Source organism: Excalfactoria chinensis, chromosome 4 (assembly GCF_039878825.1).
Source record: "Excalfactoria chinensis isolate bCotChi1 chromosome 4, bCotChi1.hap2, whole genome shotgun sequence".
Taxonomy (NCBI): Eukaryota; Metazoa; Chordata; class Aves; order Galliformes; family Phasianidae; genus Excalfactoria; species Excalfactoria chinensis.
The window spans coordinates 24,256,036-24,272,112 of NC_092828.1; the positions used below are offsets into that span (position 1 = coordinate 24,256,036).

Genomic DNA, 16,077 nt, shown 5'->3' on the forward strand with positions numbered 1-16,077 from the left:
AATCAGCTGCAGTGTAAACACATAGATAGAATTCAAAAATAGAGCAACAAAACCTCAGAGAACATTGTGTCTCTGCTGCTGGAAGTAGAGGTCTGTCAGGCACTCGGCATATCAAGAGGGTGTTTAAATTCTTGGAAAAGTCTTTGGCAAATAAAGCATTTCATCTGAATACCACTAAGAAGTTAGGAATCCTGATATTCATTTCAGCATGTAATGTATTTCTCAAAGGGGGAGATGAGTCCATTCAAGCTAGAATAATACAACTATATCTAGAGGTCACTGGAAACACAGATTCAGACCTCACTCTTTGTGAGAATGAGAACTACTGGAATCTGAATGATTCCTCAGGCACGATACATTCATGTTTTAGCAAAGGGCGACCTTTTAATTCATTTTATTGTTTCCCAAAGATTTCGAGGTACCACAATAAAAGAAAAACAACTGTAGAAGCATACTGGGCAGAACCCCATACTTCTGCGTTCACAGGAAGCTTCAGACATGCTTTCCTACAGCAGCAGCACTTTGTTCATTACAGTTTGACTGAGCAAACATAGGATGTTAATTGAGAACCAGGCCACAACTGTTTGAAGAAGCTGGTCTGTCAAAAAAATCCTATCCTTCCATTTTTCTTTTATTTTTTTTTTTTTTTTAAGTCTTGCTATTACTCTGTGAGCTATCATAGTACAAATATACTAAAGAATTAATTTTCAATCTCTCCCTCTCACATTTTCTCTGTGACAGCCTTGTTCCAGATTTGGTCCATGCCATTTCCCAGGCTGACTGTCAATTTATCACTCTTCCCTGTCCCTGAACACAAGCTCCCAAGAAGTCATTTTCTTGGAGTACAGTATTATCATTTATGATTAAAGAATATCAGGATATGTTCTTCTAGACTTTTATCTCACCTAAATTTGGCTGCCTAGAGTTAGATATTAAACTTCAGCCTGCTGTTGAAAGATGATTTCTCTGGGCACCTCCTTCAACCTTAATGCGGATAATCTAAAGCTGTGTTTTCTTTAGACAAGTTCCACGGTAGCAATACTGGTCTGAGTTGGAAACATCGTTCTTAGGAGAGATCAGTTTGTTGGCCCGATTTACAACACTGCTGCACAAACAATTGCAACAGCTCAGTGCAAGGACTGGAATGAGAACAAGCTGTACTGTGTAGATGGAATACCTGATACTGCTCAGACTTCTATCTCACAGAATAGCCTGGAGACAGATGGAGAGAGATTCCTGAAGAAGATCCTTTGCAAGCTCTATCAGCTATAGAAGGTGCTGAGAAAACTAGTTCATCCTTGACACCTCCCTTTCACAAAGCAAAAGTTAGGTAAGATTCGCAAACTACGTTGCAATTTGCTGAGACTTCAAATATAAGAGATTTCCACCATTCTTTTAAGAATCTTTCAGAAGACAAAAGAACACATACGGTTTGTTAATAACAAATCCTTTGTCAGCCACATTCTTTGAAATAAATGAATGCAAATCCATCTTAACTTTCCACTGGTTCTTGGAATAACAGTGCAAATACCTTCTCCTGAAGTTACAGTGGTAGAGAAGGATACTGATTAATTAGTAAGGGTTCTAAGTGTAGAGTTACATGTTATGACAGCCAGACTTGGCAAAGGCTAGCCAAGAAACACCTAGAAAAATAAATTTTTAGAAAAGAATATACTCACTTCAAGAAGTAAAGTCTACAGGAATATCCACAATTCTCAGATGTCTGAAAAGATTCATATATTATACATATAAAATGTATCTATCTATTAAAGGGCAACAACCAAAAAAACAATCTATCCCAATGCTTACGGTTTCACAGTTCAAACATCTAGTTTCGTTAGTCAGTGTTCCCTGAAAAATCTCATGCACCCAGGTGAGTTCTTGCTTATTGTTCTCTTCAGCTTCATTCATGTTGCCATTTTTCAATTTCCCATTTTGCTTCTCCTGTTTCTTCTCCTCCTGCAAAATGTCGGCGATTGTATTCAGCAAGTAATTTAAAAACTCGTGGGCATCCTGCTGCATGTAGTTGTCAAAGAGATCTGTGAAGAAGAGAGTCAAGGTTTCTACAGCTGAGTATACCTTTTATTTCAAGAAATCAAACTAAAGCCACTGTTTTCCGAATCCTTGCTCAGCGAAATACTTAGAATTGTGTCAAAGAAAAGTACACTGGATTCAGAGAAGCTGCTTTGAGGGAAGGCTTCATCTCACATAATTTTACTGTGTCTAAAAGACCAAGGTTGTATTTGGAGTAAGCTGTGTAGGCTCCCATTACAGTCAGTGAAGAAAGCAAGATGGTGGTCCTCAGTGCAGCCAATTATCTGTGCCCATTGTACAAGAAAATTTGTGACTACAAAGGGAAATTACGTCCATTCACATTAGGCAGTACTGATTCCTACTCATACATTCTACATCACTGAGTTTGGACAGTGCAACACTTGGCCGGGGAAAACAAAGATGCTGGATGCAAACTTATAATATTTATAATAACATCATCTGAAAAAGCTTATTTTTCACACACAAGTCTGATGAGCACAGACTTCTCTTTCATACAGAATGCTTTCTGGAGCATAGGCTACCTCAGTGGTGATGAAAAACAGGTTTCTTCCCTAGCGAAGGCTTAACTTGCCCACCATGTTGAAGAAAAACAATTTGCGTTCCCAAGAAATGTGTGGTTTTATCCCTCTGCTCCTGGAAAAAGCCTACATGGATTTCCTCAAAAATACTGTACAGTCCTCAGCTTTGCAGCAGCTAGCCTGAACACAGAAGCACATTAATATACCCCAAATCTGGCCCTAATTTGAAAAAGCTGAAAACATAAGACCTGGTCCCAAAAGGTGATCCCAGCAGCATAGGGGCATTTATCACTAAGATGACTTGGAGCTGACTTTGTCACTGTTTATAATGCCTGCTTTGCAATGGACAGTCTGCCCATTTACATGCTGTCACCAGGAGGCAATTTTTCCCAGGTGTTAACTCACAATTCTTTCTTCTCTTCATTCAAAGCTCCCTTGTTTCCAAGTACAACACCCACACTGATATGAATCCAGGCTGAAAATGAACTGTGTGGCAGGCTTCCTTACTTCAAGACATTCCTCCCATCCCTTGGGAAGAAACACTAAAAGATCAGGCATATACTGTTGCCAGTGTGGTACTCAAAAAGGGCCTGATACTTTGCAAAGTCAGATTGCACCCACTGCTCCTAGGAACAACAGCAGTGGTTGACATGCGGCCCACTGAACAACCCCCAGACACAGTTTCCTGCCCTCCAGGGTGTTTTGGGCTTGTAATGCCTGTAGCTCTAGAAGGCCAGACTGCTTTAGTACTGCCAGCTGCCTGCAGCGTATCTCTCTGCCATGCCACATTAAAAATAAGAAAAAACCTGGGGCAGGATGCCACCCTCTTCCCAGCCTTAGCTGACTGCTCAGTGTGATCTGTCATGCCATGCACTCAATGACCTCTGAGAACTCAGGAAATCTGGCGTAGCTATTTCAAGCATAATATTGAGTAACAGATACTATAATATTAATATCTAAAACCAAGAAAAGTGCTAAAAGTCCTTTCCAGACCTAACCTGACCATCTGACTAATATGAGCACCTTGCCCAATGTTTAGATTTCCCTGATCAGCTTACAGATATCTAAGAGAATTCCAGTTTCACACTTACCATTCTCTTTTCGTAACCTTGATATGAACTTCTTTGGTGGGATAACTCCGACTTTCTTCTTCTGAGTAGCAATACTGTGGAAAAGATCTGCCAGGCAAGTCAAGAGGTTTTCCTTCTTTTTCTGTTGGGCCTTGTATGATAACACATTTTCCCGAAATGGCCGGCAGAAGTACAATGCCTGCAGCACGGAGTTACAGTAGCAGGTGTTCCCGAACTGCCATGTAAAAGCAAAAACAATCTTAATCTCTGCACATCACAAGAAACTACTCAACATCTGTCTTCTGTGGCACAGCCATTTTGCCAGGCAGCTGCTGTAGGAATATATTTCCATGCCCATCCCAACAATGCGTAGGAAAACAGGTGAAATTATGGTGTTCTAATTTAACTAAGATATAATGTAAAAATTCCACTTGCAAGAGATACATTTATTGCAATTGATCCCTTTAAACTTGCTCCCATATATCAGTATATTCCTGCTAGGCTCCATCTTAGTGCTCAGTAGGAGACTTCGGAGATCACTGTATCTGGACCTTTATGCACTTCCATCACTTTCTACCAAAAATTAAAGAGACTGTCCCTCATACCTTATAGGTAAAATAGACTTTTAGCTTTATCAAGTTTATGTTCTAACCACTGGAAACATTCGTAGAACGCTAAACTCTTTTCTCTGGGGACTATGAAGTTATCTTTAAAACGTCTTTAAACAGTTTTGCAGCCCATTCTGCCTAAAACTGGCGCACACACGCAGCACTTTTTCAACACAAGGCGATCCTGCCTTACAGCAGCATTGGGATGAAAAAAAAATATAAGTAAAACTCATAAAAACCGCAGTTCTATATAGCATTCGTCCATAGAAAGTGGTACTTACATTGACCAATCCAAAGTAGTGTTCATTGATGGGAAACTGCTCTGGGCCAATGTCTTTTTCCAGAGCAGAGGCATTGGTGCCCTAAGGAAAAAGGGAAGAATTAATGTAAACTATTACAATCTAAAACAAAGTCATGGACATCAGAAGAGAAATGCACTTTTTCTTTTCAGTTACAATGAGCCAAGCTAACTCTACCCTACTAATGGCCAAGCACAACAGTCACCTGAGCCAACACAAATATTTGCAATTGTAGGTAGTGAAGCTGGCCTGACCTGGGTGCTGTGATGATGGCTGACTTGAAGTGAACAGGTCACAACAACAGTGGTTCTCCCCCCACACACCTCTCCTTTATTTCATACCTTGTACTCGAGCAGCTGGATCCCATTACACTCTTGTCTCATAAAGATACTTGACTTCTAAAGTTATCTTGGGTAAACCAGTTTTAGATGTTGAGCAGGTTTTCTAAGCATTACTGTAACTCTTCTGCATCCCTTCTAATTTGTCAGAGGCCTTTAACAAAACCTGAGCACCACAACAGCACCTTGCTCTAATAGGAACAGCACAGAAGTTAAAAGTAAGCATAATACAGGTGGAATTTTATTCTAACAGAAAGCTGCATAAGACCAAGCACTGCCATGCTTCTTGGTCACTGCCTCAAATTATATTCAGCTGTGTCTTCATTTCAGTAAAGTCACTTTCACAGCTAGTGGTCTGTAAAGTACAATCACTATGTTGTATGTTACCTGCGGCTTGACTGTATGTAAATGCCTATTTTTAACAAGCTTAGATCACTGAGCTAACAGGCTGCAATGCTTCTAGTGCCAGTGCTGTCACTTCTTGCTGCTCTATAAACATAAAGATCTCTGCGGGATATCAGTAAAAATGCTGCATTTGGAGAAATATTCTCTATGTACATTTATTCAAGATCTGTTGGTTAGCCAGTTCTCAGTTTGTCTTATAATTGCTTTACTGATATCAGAGGGCTGTTTTCTTGCTGAACTTGCCCCACAGTAGGTAGTATTAATATATTAAGCCTTAGTAATTTCTGTCACGTAAGAATGGCACAGTTGGCTGACTTTTATTACAACATATAAACTGCAACCACAAAGATAACAACATGTAAAACTTCATTATCCTTTTGCTCTTTTCCAGCTGCCTCCCATACTCATATTTGTTTTGTTTCTTTCCGAGACTGACATCAGATTGTATTTACACAAGACCGTGACGACTCCATTCGGAATAAAGAAAAATTACATGCAGCATTTTTCCCTAGTGCTCTGAAATGACCTTTGCTCCTGAGGTTTGTTCAATATTGGCTCAGAAAGCTCATCAGTTAAAATTTTTAAATTCAGTGTTAATCAGATTCAGTAATTCTGGTGTTTCTTCTCAACATCCGACTTTTATTTCCTTCCTGCACCTAATATCAGCATTGCTTGCTCTATTAGATTATTATTTCATGTCAGTCCATCAGAAGAAGGTGATTTTAGTCAACGGAATCAGCAGTGTGAAACCCAGCACTGGTGCTACTTAACAACCTGTAAGCCTTGAAAGTAAAGAAGCTTCTTCAAGCTGGCAGCTTCCAGAAAAGCTCCAAAGCTTGTGTGTTTCATAAACCCTTACCAAATCTCTTCCTTTCTCTTACAAACACAGAGCTTATTTCTTAGAACAGCTGTAGAATATTTCCCATTCATTCCGTTTGAGACCATAGTAATTCACCTGCACAAGGCTCCATGAAAAGATTTTATATGCTGTATGTCCTTGGAGGGTTCTACTAAGACTCAGTGAGAAACTCAGAGAAGGAAGGATCAGTACAAAGCCATTGCTGGCTATGTTTCAACTGAGATGACAGTGTGATAATTATGTAAGTTCCGTATGAGGATCAAGTTTTTTTTGCTTGGAGAGGCAGCCTTGCCAAAAATGCATACATTCAGCAAAGCATCTGAGTTCCCATGAGGGAGGAAAATGATAGACATTTTCCTATCTGATTCTAACAGCAAAGCAAACAGCTGCTGGTGTAATCAAAGCCTTGGCTGATAGAAGAAAAATCTGAATACAGAAGATCAATGCAACTTCTGAAGAAAACCATCCTCATACAGATTCATGGCACAGTATTCAAGCCAAAGCACAAGTTTTCTTCAATTATACATTTAGCATTCAAATTAAGTTCTCTAAATTAAGAATGAAATTGGATGCAGGTTGTTTTTTTCCATTTCTGCAGGAGGAGTTTTTTACACTGGAAAAAGTTCTCCATCTAGAATTCATGGGAAATAACTCCTCTCAAAAGTGACCTCCCACTCTTTTATAGAACACGGGTTAGTGTATACTGTTAGAATACAAGTGCTTGGCTGACTAGTTGCTTTGCTGTCATCCCTTTGCTTTTCCCCAGGCCTAGGTTTCTTACTTCAGAGGATACCAGATGGCTCTGACAAATCTTTTTCAGCGTTAAAATTATCTTGAACAGATTGAGAAAAACAGCAAAACCTAGGATTTAGCAAACAAAACTATCATTAAAAAAACAAACAAATCCATGATGTACACTAACTTATCTTCACACAAAATCACTGTGAGGAAGTTTCCAGCAGCTTATCATAGAGCTGTTCTATGAGTGAGCTACACTTCACGCTACAAAACCTTGGCTGTTGCAAATGCAAACTGAAGCACTGTGTCCATCCCCCAGTGAAACTTGGGAGCTAAATACAGTCCTTGGGTAAGCAGCCAGAATTCCACTGACTTCTCCAGGAGCTGTGTCTTCTTATACCAAAATCCAAGAATATATATGTTAGAGAAAAAGGAGAGAAGGGAAAGAGATCTATCCTTCAAAGCAAGTTATATTTATTCTGTGGAGGACGAAAATCTTGACAGACTCTTAAGTAGACTCAAACCGTGGCACGCAACATTAATTTCTATATGTTACATGTTTGAGATGCAAAAGTTCTTCAAAAGCAGTTGATATGATGGCACAAAGAATGGTTGGTAATATTCTAATCCAAGTAAGCCAGAAACTGTACATTCAAGCCAGGCTTAAGCTAGAAACAGAAAGTCTGATTAGAGATGTGCTAAATGTTTGTGTTGTCTATCTATAGCAATGTTCAACCATGACTATTTACATTGGGTTTAAAGCATGATTGTCCTTGTTCCCAGGCCCAGAAAGTCACTTTGATCATTTATGTAAGCAAAAGACTGCTAAACACTACAAGGGTAGGTATCATATGGGCAAGACCAAGCTCTTTTTGGTGTTGCACAGTGACTGGACAAGGGGCAATGGGCACAAAGTTGAACACAGGAAGTTCTATGGGAACATGAGGAAAATCTTTACTTTCACTGGAACAGGTTACCTAGAATGATTATGGAGTCTCCTCTGAAGATATTCAAAACCCATCTGGATGCTTTTCTGTGTGACCTGTAGGAGGTTGGACTGGATGATCTCCAGAGGTCTCTTCCAACCCCCGTGACTCTGTGACAATGTTGCTAAAATTTTAACTTGTACCTTACATCATATGAAACAAAAGTGTTTTTTTGTTTGTTTGGTTGGTTTTTTTGTTTTGTTTTGTTTTAAGTAAAACAAAAACAGACAAACAAAGCCTCCGATTCCTTTGGACTTAAGCTTATATGCAAAAGAACAGTGCAGGGAAAATAAAACAAACCAAAAACAATGGAAAAACCCACATCACATTAGATCATTAAGTCATATGAAGCAAAATAGCCGAACTGCAATCATTCTATGGAGGATAAGAAATAAAACAGGGAAATAAAACAGTTGAAAGATGCTGCTAACACAATATAGCAAATCAGACCTAATTTTGTATTCTGATAGATCTATAACTATGTCACTAACTTTCTAGGAATACATACGTGTTTTGGTTAAAGAAAAGGAGTGCAGAAAAGAAATTGGAAATATTCCTAAGTCACCTGTGGAAAACCTATTACATAGCTATTTTCCCAATGAACAGAAACCATTAGAGAAATGCTCTGAAAATGGTTGAAATTCAGCTAAGGCAAGTACAAGATTTTGTACAGAAAGACATGAATCACCTGCACATATGCAGAATGAGAGATAGCTAAACTAGTAGTTCCTGAAAACAAACAAACAGCAGTGTCTGGAGACTATATTGTATTATTCAGATGAATAAACACTAACTATTCTGCAAAAAAGACAGTACAATGAAATTCTTACAGACAGGACCCTAGAGAGTCCTTAAAGTGACTTTCCAGTTTGACTTGTGATCAGTAAGACTTCAGGCAGGACCTTGTGCCCAGGTTTGGGTGCTAGGCTTCAAGAAATACAAACACAGCTGGAGAGAGTCCAGAGGAAGGCAATAAAAATAAAAAACTTAACCCTAGAGGAAAATGACTTGTAAAAAGGGATGAATGGGGTCATGTATAAGATAGAAAAGACTGTGGCAGGGCATGAGAATATTTTCAAACACATAACATTGATTACAGGAAGGAATTAGTCTGTTCTTGGTCTCAAGGGTAGACAGGATGAGAAGCGGGAAACTAAAAATGTGGTAACTATATGGAAGTTCTTGAGTCACAGCCTGAACCACTGATTGATCACCTGGGGCAAGGGCTGAGTCAGCTGTGAGAGCACAGGTGAAAGCAATTCAGCTGTGTGACCAGACTGGGTGGAGCCTGGGTCCACCTCTCTTAGACCCCATTTAAGGGCTGACTGCTATTAAGGAAATATCTCTTTCTGGGGATCCTTCCTTTGTGGAGCTTTTTCATTGTGACCCTAACTCTTTGGATATGGGTGTGCATTCCATCTCTGTTCCTTTGTTATCTCACTACAATACTCTTTCCAACTATACTTCATTGACTGTATGGTAACATGAATTCAGGTAAGATATTAGGAAGAGTTCTAGTCATAAGGATGCTGAATAACTGAGATAGATTGCCTGGAGATGTAAAGTAGGCCTTGTCACCACAAGGTTAGATAGACATAGGCCAGAAAAAATACAGGATTATCACATGAAATTTCAGAGAACAGTCAGGGATATTGTGGTTTTATGGCAGTTCAGATGTGCACATTAAGTGATTAGTAGTGAAATTCAAATAATCACAACAATATCCAGTATTCAAGCTGGCTTGAAAACATCAGCACAGCATCCTTCTCTGCAAAGTCTGAGTGTGTCCAGGTATGTTTGTAATGGAGCTCTATATAATAGACACAAGGGTATTTGTTCCCCTGAAGTACTGACATGCTGTGGAGATAAGTGTACATAATGTACACAAATGTACAGACATGTATCTACCAAACATTCAACTAAGGACAGACTTGTGAGGCAGAGATTTTGCTATTTCTCTAATTGGCCATAGTTTACACTCTGTAGAATAGTGGCTCTTCATCCCATCAGAATCTCACCTCCCAAGTGTCACTCACCTGCCACACACACTTTATCAGGGACCAGAGTCAGTTTTTAATCCATCTTTTCCACAATTCAGACTCACTCAGCTTTACTAAAGTGTAACTAAGAGGTTCCTTTTCTTAAGTATTTAGCATAACAGCTTGTTTGCTCTTAATTCAGCATCTAGGAACCAATGACTGTACTGTTCAACAAAAATAAAATACTATACTGTAAAACATGAATTGTTATGAATTGTGCTTATCATCTTCTCAACAACTAGGAGGTGTATGATGACCACTTTTGCCATAAAAGCAGTATGCATGCAAGGCAGTCTCTGTCATTATATTAAGATGTTTATGGAACAAATCATCTTGGGTGAGATCACATGGCATGTGTGTGGCATCCAGGGGATCAGGCCCAGCCAGCACGGGTTTGTGAAAGGCAGGTCATGCTTGACCAACCCCATTTCCTTCTACAACTGGGTGATCAGACTATCAGATGAGGGAAAGGCAGTTGATGTAGTCTACCTAGACTTCAGCGAAGCCTTTAACATGGGCTCTCACAGTATTCTCCTGGGCAAACTGGCTGCCTGTGGCCTGAACGGGTATATCCTCCTTTAAGTAAGGAACTGACTAGAGGGCTGTATGGGAAATTGGTAATCACAGCCTGAACCTCTGATTAATCAGCTGAGGCAAGTGTGGGGTCAGCTGTGGGAGCACAGGTGAGAGTAAGGTAGCTGGGCTCCCAGAAGGGGTGGAGCTTGACTCCACCTCCTCTGAGACCTCATTTAAGGGCTGACTCCCACTGAGGCAGCATCTCTTGGAGATTGCTCTCCAGTGAGGACCGCTCTAGCTTCTTCAGCTAAGGCACCACCACTGGTGAGTTTCCCTTTGCTTATTACTTCTGTACGTTTGTTACCATCTTTGCTACCATCTGTATATTAACAACCAATACAAGGGCCATGCCCAGTGGGTAGTGGTTAATGGAGTTAAACCCAGCTGGTGAGCTGTTACAAGTGGTGTCCCCCAGAGCTTGGTACTGGGGGCCTATCTTGTTTAATATGTTCATTGATGACCTAGATGAGAGGACTGAGTTTACCCTCGGTAAGTTTGCAGATGACACCAAGTTGGGAGGTAGTGTCGATGTCCCTGACTGTAGGGAGGCCCTTCAGAGGGATCTAGATAGGCTGGATCGCTGGGCTGAGGTGAGTGGGATGAGGTTCAACAAGGACAAGTGCCAGGTCCTGCACTTTGGCCACAATAACCCCATGCAGCGCTATAGGCTTGGGGCTGAGTGGCTGGATGACTGTGAAGAGGAAAGGGACCTGGGGATATTGGTCGATGATTGGCTGAACATGAGCTGACAGTGTGCCCAGGTGGCCATGAAGGCCAAAGGCATCTTGGCTTGTATAAGAAAGAGTGTGGCCAGCAGGTGCAGAAAGGTAATCATCCCCCTGTACTCAGCTCTGGTGAGGCCGTGCCTCCAGTATTGTGTTCAGTTTTGGGCCCCTCACTGCAAGAAAGACACTGAGGCCCTGGAATGCATCCAGAGAAGGGCAATGAAACTGGTGAGAGGTCTGATGAGTCTTATGAGGAGCGGCTCAGGGAGCTGGGATTGTTTAGCCTGGAGAAGAGGAGGCTCAGGGGAGACCTCATTGCACTCTACAGCTTCCTGAAGGGAGGTTGTGATGAAGAGGGGCTTGGCCTCTTCTCCCAGGCAACAAACCAGACCTGAGGAAATGGCTGCAAGTCGTACCAGAAGAGGTTTAGATTAGACATAAGAAGGAACTTTTCCTCTCAGACAGTGGTCAGGCACTGGAATGGCTGCCCAGGGAGGTGGCGGAGTTGCTGTCCCTGGCAGTGTTCGAGAGGTGTCTGGATGAGGAGCTATGAGAAACAGTTTAGTGGCTTGCTGTAGCTACGGTAATAGGAGGACAATTGGACTAGATGATCTTGTAGGTCCTTTCCAACCTCGTGATTCTATGATTCCCACTCCACATGTCCTCTAATACTACAAGTATCTTTCCTGGAATTCTGATGGAAAGAATACTTTCTCACTTTAGTGCCCATTTGGCAGCCATACTGTCAAGGTTTCTCATTACTTCATACAAATGCTACAGTAATTAGACTTCACATTTCCTATATTTGTCATTTTTCATTTCTGTATTTCCTGTAGGTCATGCTGGAATGGCACATTGCTTGTACTGTCTGTATTCATATGTTCAGATGTAGCAATTTATTTTCCTTAATCAAACTGCAACATTTTAAAAAAAGAATATCTATATAACATCTACTGAGAGCAACTGTGAGGTATCTTAGAAGATATTTTGTGCCAGAAACCATCCGAGTGTGTTCAAAACATACTGCTCATCAATTTGGCAGGGCATGCTGAAGTGCAGATCAGATTATTTGAAATACTCTTATGAAATGATGAAAGGGGAAACTAATATCTGTTTCCAACAGAATTCTAAAAGGTATTTAGGAGAAACACAGCCCACAGATCTTGTTAGCCATCTTCACAAAAATATGTCAATACATTCTGAAATGGCTAGATGCTGTTCGCTACATGTAACAGTAATATTCCCCAGGCCATGGCTGCTGCATGAACTCAAGGCTGTGTCAAAATCTCGTAAACACAGAAATATACTGCAGGGAGTTTCAATGAGCAACAATCTTAAAATGACGGCATGTCTCCCTGCCTTTGAACCAGCGTTCTGTTCTTGAGTTGTCTGGGATATCCCATAAAAATGACGCCAAAGAGGATTACAGTGTACTATGGTCTAAAATCACACCCCTAGTTCACGTCTAGAGCCTATGAGGCTGACATGACATGGGGTGTTGATATTCCTTCTAAGAGTTTCTTCAACTTATTCTTCTTTGCTTCTACTGCATTACCTGACCCAAAAGCTAGTAACTGCCCATTGCAGACTTCCTGCTGTGCTCAGCCAGTATACAGCCCTACGGATGACCTCCCACCATCTGCAAGGCAGTAAGAGGAGCTTTCTGGGAGCCAGATCTCCATCTTTGCCACCAGTTCCTTCAGATAGAGAAGCGTTCATCACCCTCTAGCCCCAGAGGAAGTAATTTTGCCTCCTTAGCTTTGTTAACCAAGCCAGTGAATAACTAATGCTATTATAATTATAACTGGGAGAGGGGGGTGGCAAACTGGGGAAAGACAACAAAGTAATTTTAAGTCTAGAAGTTGCGCATTTCAATATATGCCATAATATATATGCCAAGTGGAAGGGATAAACCTGTTTTTCTTAATGGTTAGTTCTGACCGCATTTCCCTCAGCATATGGGAGTTCATCCATGAATACATAGTACTGGATCTCCTTTGCAAGCAAGCTGAAAACTGTCCCTGGTTTCCTTTGCTTTACTATGCTTGCTTTGCCTATTTCTTAGCCACAGACTGTGAGTGGTTCATTTCTTCAAGCACCATGTTATATCGCAGGAACAAGATTGGGGAATACAGGTCTCTGGTAGATTTCCACAGATGCCTTCTGTCAGTCTAGAACTGCAAAAATGGTTTATACAAACAGAAGGTTTGCTTATGTAACTCTTAAGTCCTATTCTTACAGAGAGATGTCCCAGCTCTTCTTACAGTCCACTACTTTATCTGAGTGGGTTCATCTTCAGAGGAGCCATAACACAGAGTTACTGGTATCTTCAGTAGCTTATGTTTAGCTTCAAGGCCCAGATTCCTGTAAACTTCAGGAAAAACCCAGCATTTCTATCCTACAAGAAATTAATAATCCTATGGGTTATGAAGAGAAGACTGAACGTGACCAGTATAACACAACATCTCTAAAAGCTTTAAAGCATTATTACTGTTAAATCAGCATCACCCTCTATCTCAGTGTTGATACTGTGAGTCAGGATTGTCCTGAACTATGAGCTCTTGTGTGAGACTTCAGTTCTTCCATTTCTGACACACCACTTTTTCAAGATCTAATGGTAGCAGCTGAGCAGCACACCTTCAGAATAAACCCAGCAGTTTTGCTCTATCTGTGCAGGTTTTGGGAGAAGCAGACTGTATGCAAGCACATGCTTGAAGCACACGAGAGAAATCACGGAGCTCCTAGGATTTAAGCCAGTGCTAAAGCCTTACAATCATCTAACAGCCTCCAGCTCCCCTTCATGCAGTGCTTTGTTGCAGTATCCCTGACCCCCAGGACTGGAAGGTATTAAGAGCGGTGAAAAGCTGCCATTGCCACAGAAGGGGGAGCAGCTCACACCCCACACTCCCTCCCCAGCCCTGCTGACCCGCGGGAGCTGGGCCTCTGGGCTGTGCCCGCTGCCTTACCCCGGAGGCAGGCTCTGTTCTCCAGGGCAGCTGAAAGGTATGTGTGGCATTGCCAGCACAAGGCATGCTGGGGCACCACATGGAGGGAAGCTGGCAACTGTGTGGAGCTGCTCTTGAAGAACCTGGAAATAAGGGGGAAAAATACAGACTAAACCAACAAAATGTGCAGCGACTGGCTTCTCTTCTGTTTGCACTGGTGTGCTTAGCACTCACTCATGTCTTTGGTAAGCATACTACCGTCTCAGTGCACTTCCACTGATGTACTTTAAGCTCTCCCCCACCATGAAGTTTTAGAAATCCAAACCAAATCAGCTGCTCTGAGTCAGTAGAGTCAGGACTGCAAACAGATATAGGCACAGTGAAGAAATGGTCTTTTCAACTATTCCTGGGCTGGGAACGGCAAAGCTTGAACACAACAAGCAAAAGTATTAATATTTCCTTAATTCTTCCTCATTACACGATGTGAATTAGAGTAAGTCAAGTGCTTTGGGAGTCAACTGTAAGCAGCAGTCTTCTCTGAGTGGCACTCAGCAGGAGAAAATCCCTGACAGCAACCAAAGCTGAGACTTTCTAAAGCAGCCCCCCGTCTCGGGACCAAAGCCTCTTAGACCAGAACTCTTACACCGGTTCCGTGCATTCCCCAGGGGCTCCCGGCCGCATGAGCCCTCAGGGTGCCTGCCCGGAGGGATTTAGCGGGCTCACTGAGCCGGGTATGCATTCGGAGCCTAACTCCGGGGTTCCTCAGCAGCGTTCTTAGGGCAGGAAGAGGAAGGGCGACAAGGAGGAAGGGACAGGCGGCTGCGGCTCCGTCTTCAACGTGAGACGGTCGGTGCCCGCCGCGCTCGCGTCGGTGTCTCTGTCCCTCCCCGGGACGATCCGCCGGGCCTCGGCTGCTTCCCGGCGCAGGCAGCCCGGCTCCCCGCCTCCGCTTCCTCCTCCTCCCGGCGCCCCCGGGCAGCCCCCGCCGGCCCCAGCAGGCCTGCCGTACCGCCCCGCCCGCCGGCACTCACCATATTACAGATGGAGGCGATGTTTCTGACAGTCATTAGTCTAAAGGTTGCAGCGATCCCACACCGCCATCTTTACGAGGTGAAAACGGCCCCGCTCATGGTGGGAAGAGCGCAGGAAGGCAGAGGGGGCGACGGCGGCTCCGACTCGGGGCTGGGATGAGCGGGAGGAAGGCCTGCCCGCGCCCCGCGGCGCAGCGGGGAGGAAGGAGCTCGCCGCCCTCCTTCCTCCTCCTCCCACGGGCGAGTGACCGGCAGCTTTAGCGGCGCGGCTGGAGCAGCCGCATCTCCGCTCCTCCCGCCCCTGCCTTCTGCACGGGCCGCAGGGCCCTGGGCTCCTGCCGGAGCGCTCAGCCGCGCCTCTGCGCCAGCCGGCCCAGCGTTAATCCCTGCCTTCCTCCTCCTCCTCCTCCTCCTCCTCCTGCTCCTCCTCACCCGACGGCTGCAGCTCCATCGCGGTGCGGCACGCTCTGACCCGCGCTGACGGCACCGGGCCGGACAGCGAGCGGCACCCGGCACCGCTGCAGCCAACGGGACTCGGGGAGGGGCGCGGGGTTCCCTGCGGTGGCAGTGCGGGGTGCGGTGCCCGGACAGCTCCGCGATGCCCCTGGGGTGACAGCCGAACTCGGGCTAAAGGGCATGAGAGATGCCATTTGCAGGCAGGAGGGACAACGAGGAGGAGAGCAGGCAGGCAGGGCGACGCAGCTCGTGACAGTGACAGCACCACTGTGCTTTGGGACGTGCTCTTCACACCCAGCTTGAAGGACTCATGAATCCAGGCATTATTGCCTACTCTATGTGCTTTTCGGGCCCTGCCATTCAGTCACAAATTTACAGCGCATGCATTTACACAACACTGCTAACACAGTAAGCTCAGTTCATTTTCAG

At 43.4% G+C, this 16,077-nt stretch overlaps 1 protein-coding gene across 1 annotated transcript in view; it reads right to left on the reverse strand.

The window, feature by feature from the left end:
- Positions 1-15,709, reverse strand: part of USP46 (ubiquitin specific peptidase 46) — a 29,210-nt gene extending 13,501 nt beyond the window's left edge. The window contains exons 1-4 of the mRNA XM_072334301.1: positions 15,193-15,709; positions 4,533-4,613; positions 3,665-3,878; positions 1,810-2,039 (exon numbers count right to left, since the gene is read on the reverse strand). Coding sequence (XP_072190402.1) covers positions 1,810-2,039; positions 3,665-3,878; positions 4,533-4,613; positions 15,193-15,228 — 561 coding nt within the window. The 5' untranslated portion in view covers positions 15,229-15,709. The remainder of the gene's footprint in view (positions 1-1,809; positions 2,040-3,664; positions 3,879-4,532; positions 4,614-15,192) is intronic.
- Between the last annotated feature and the right edge of the window lie 368 nt (positions 15,710-16,077).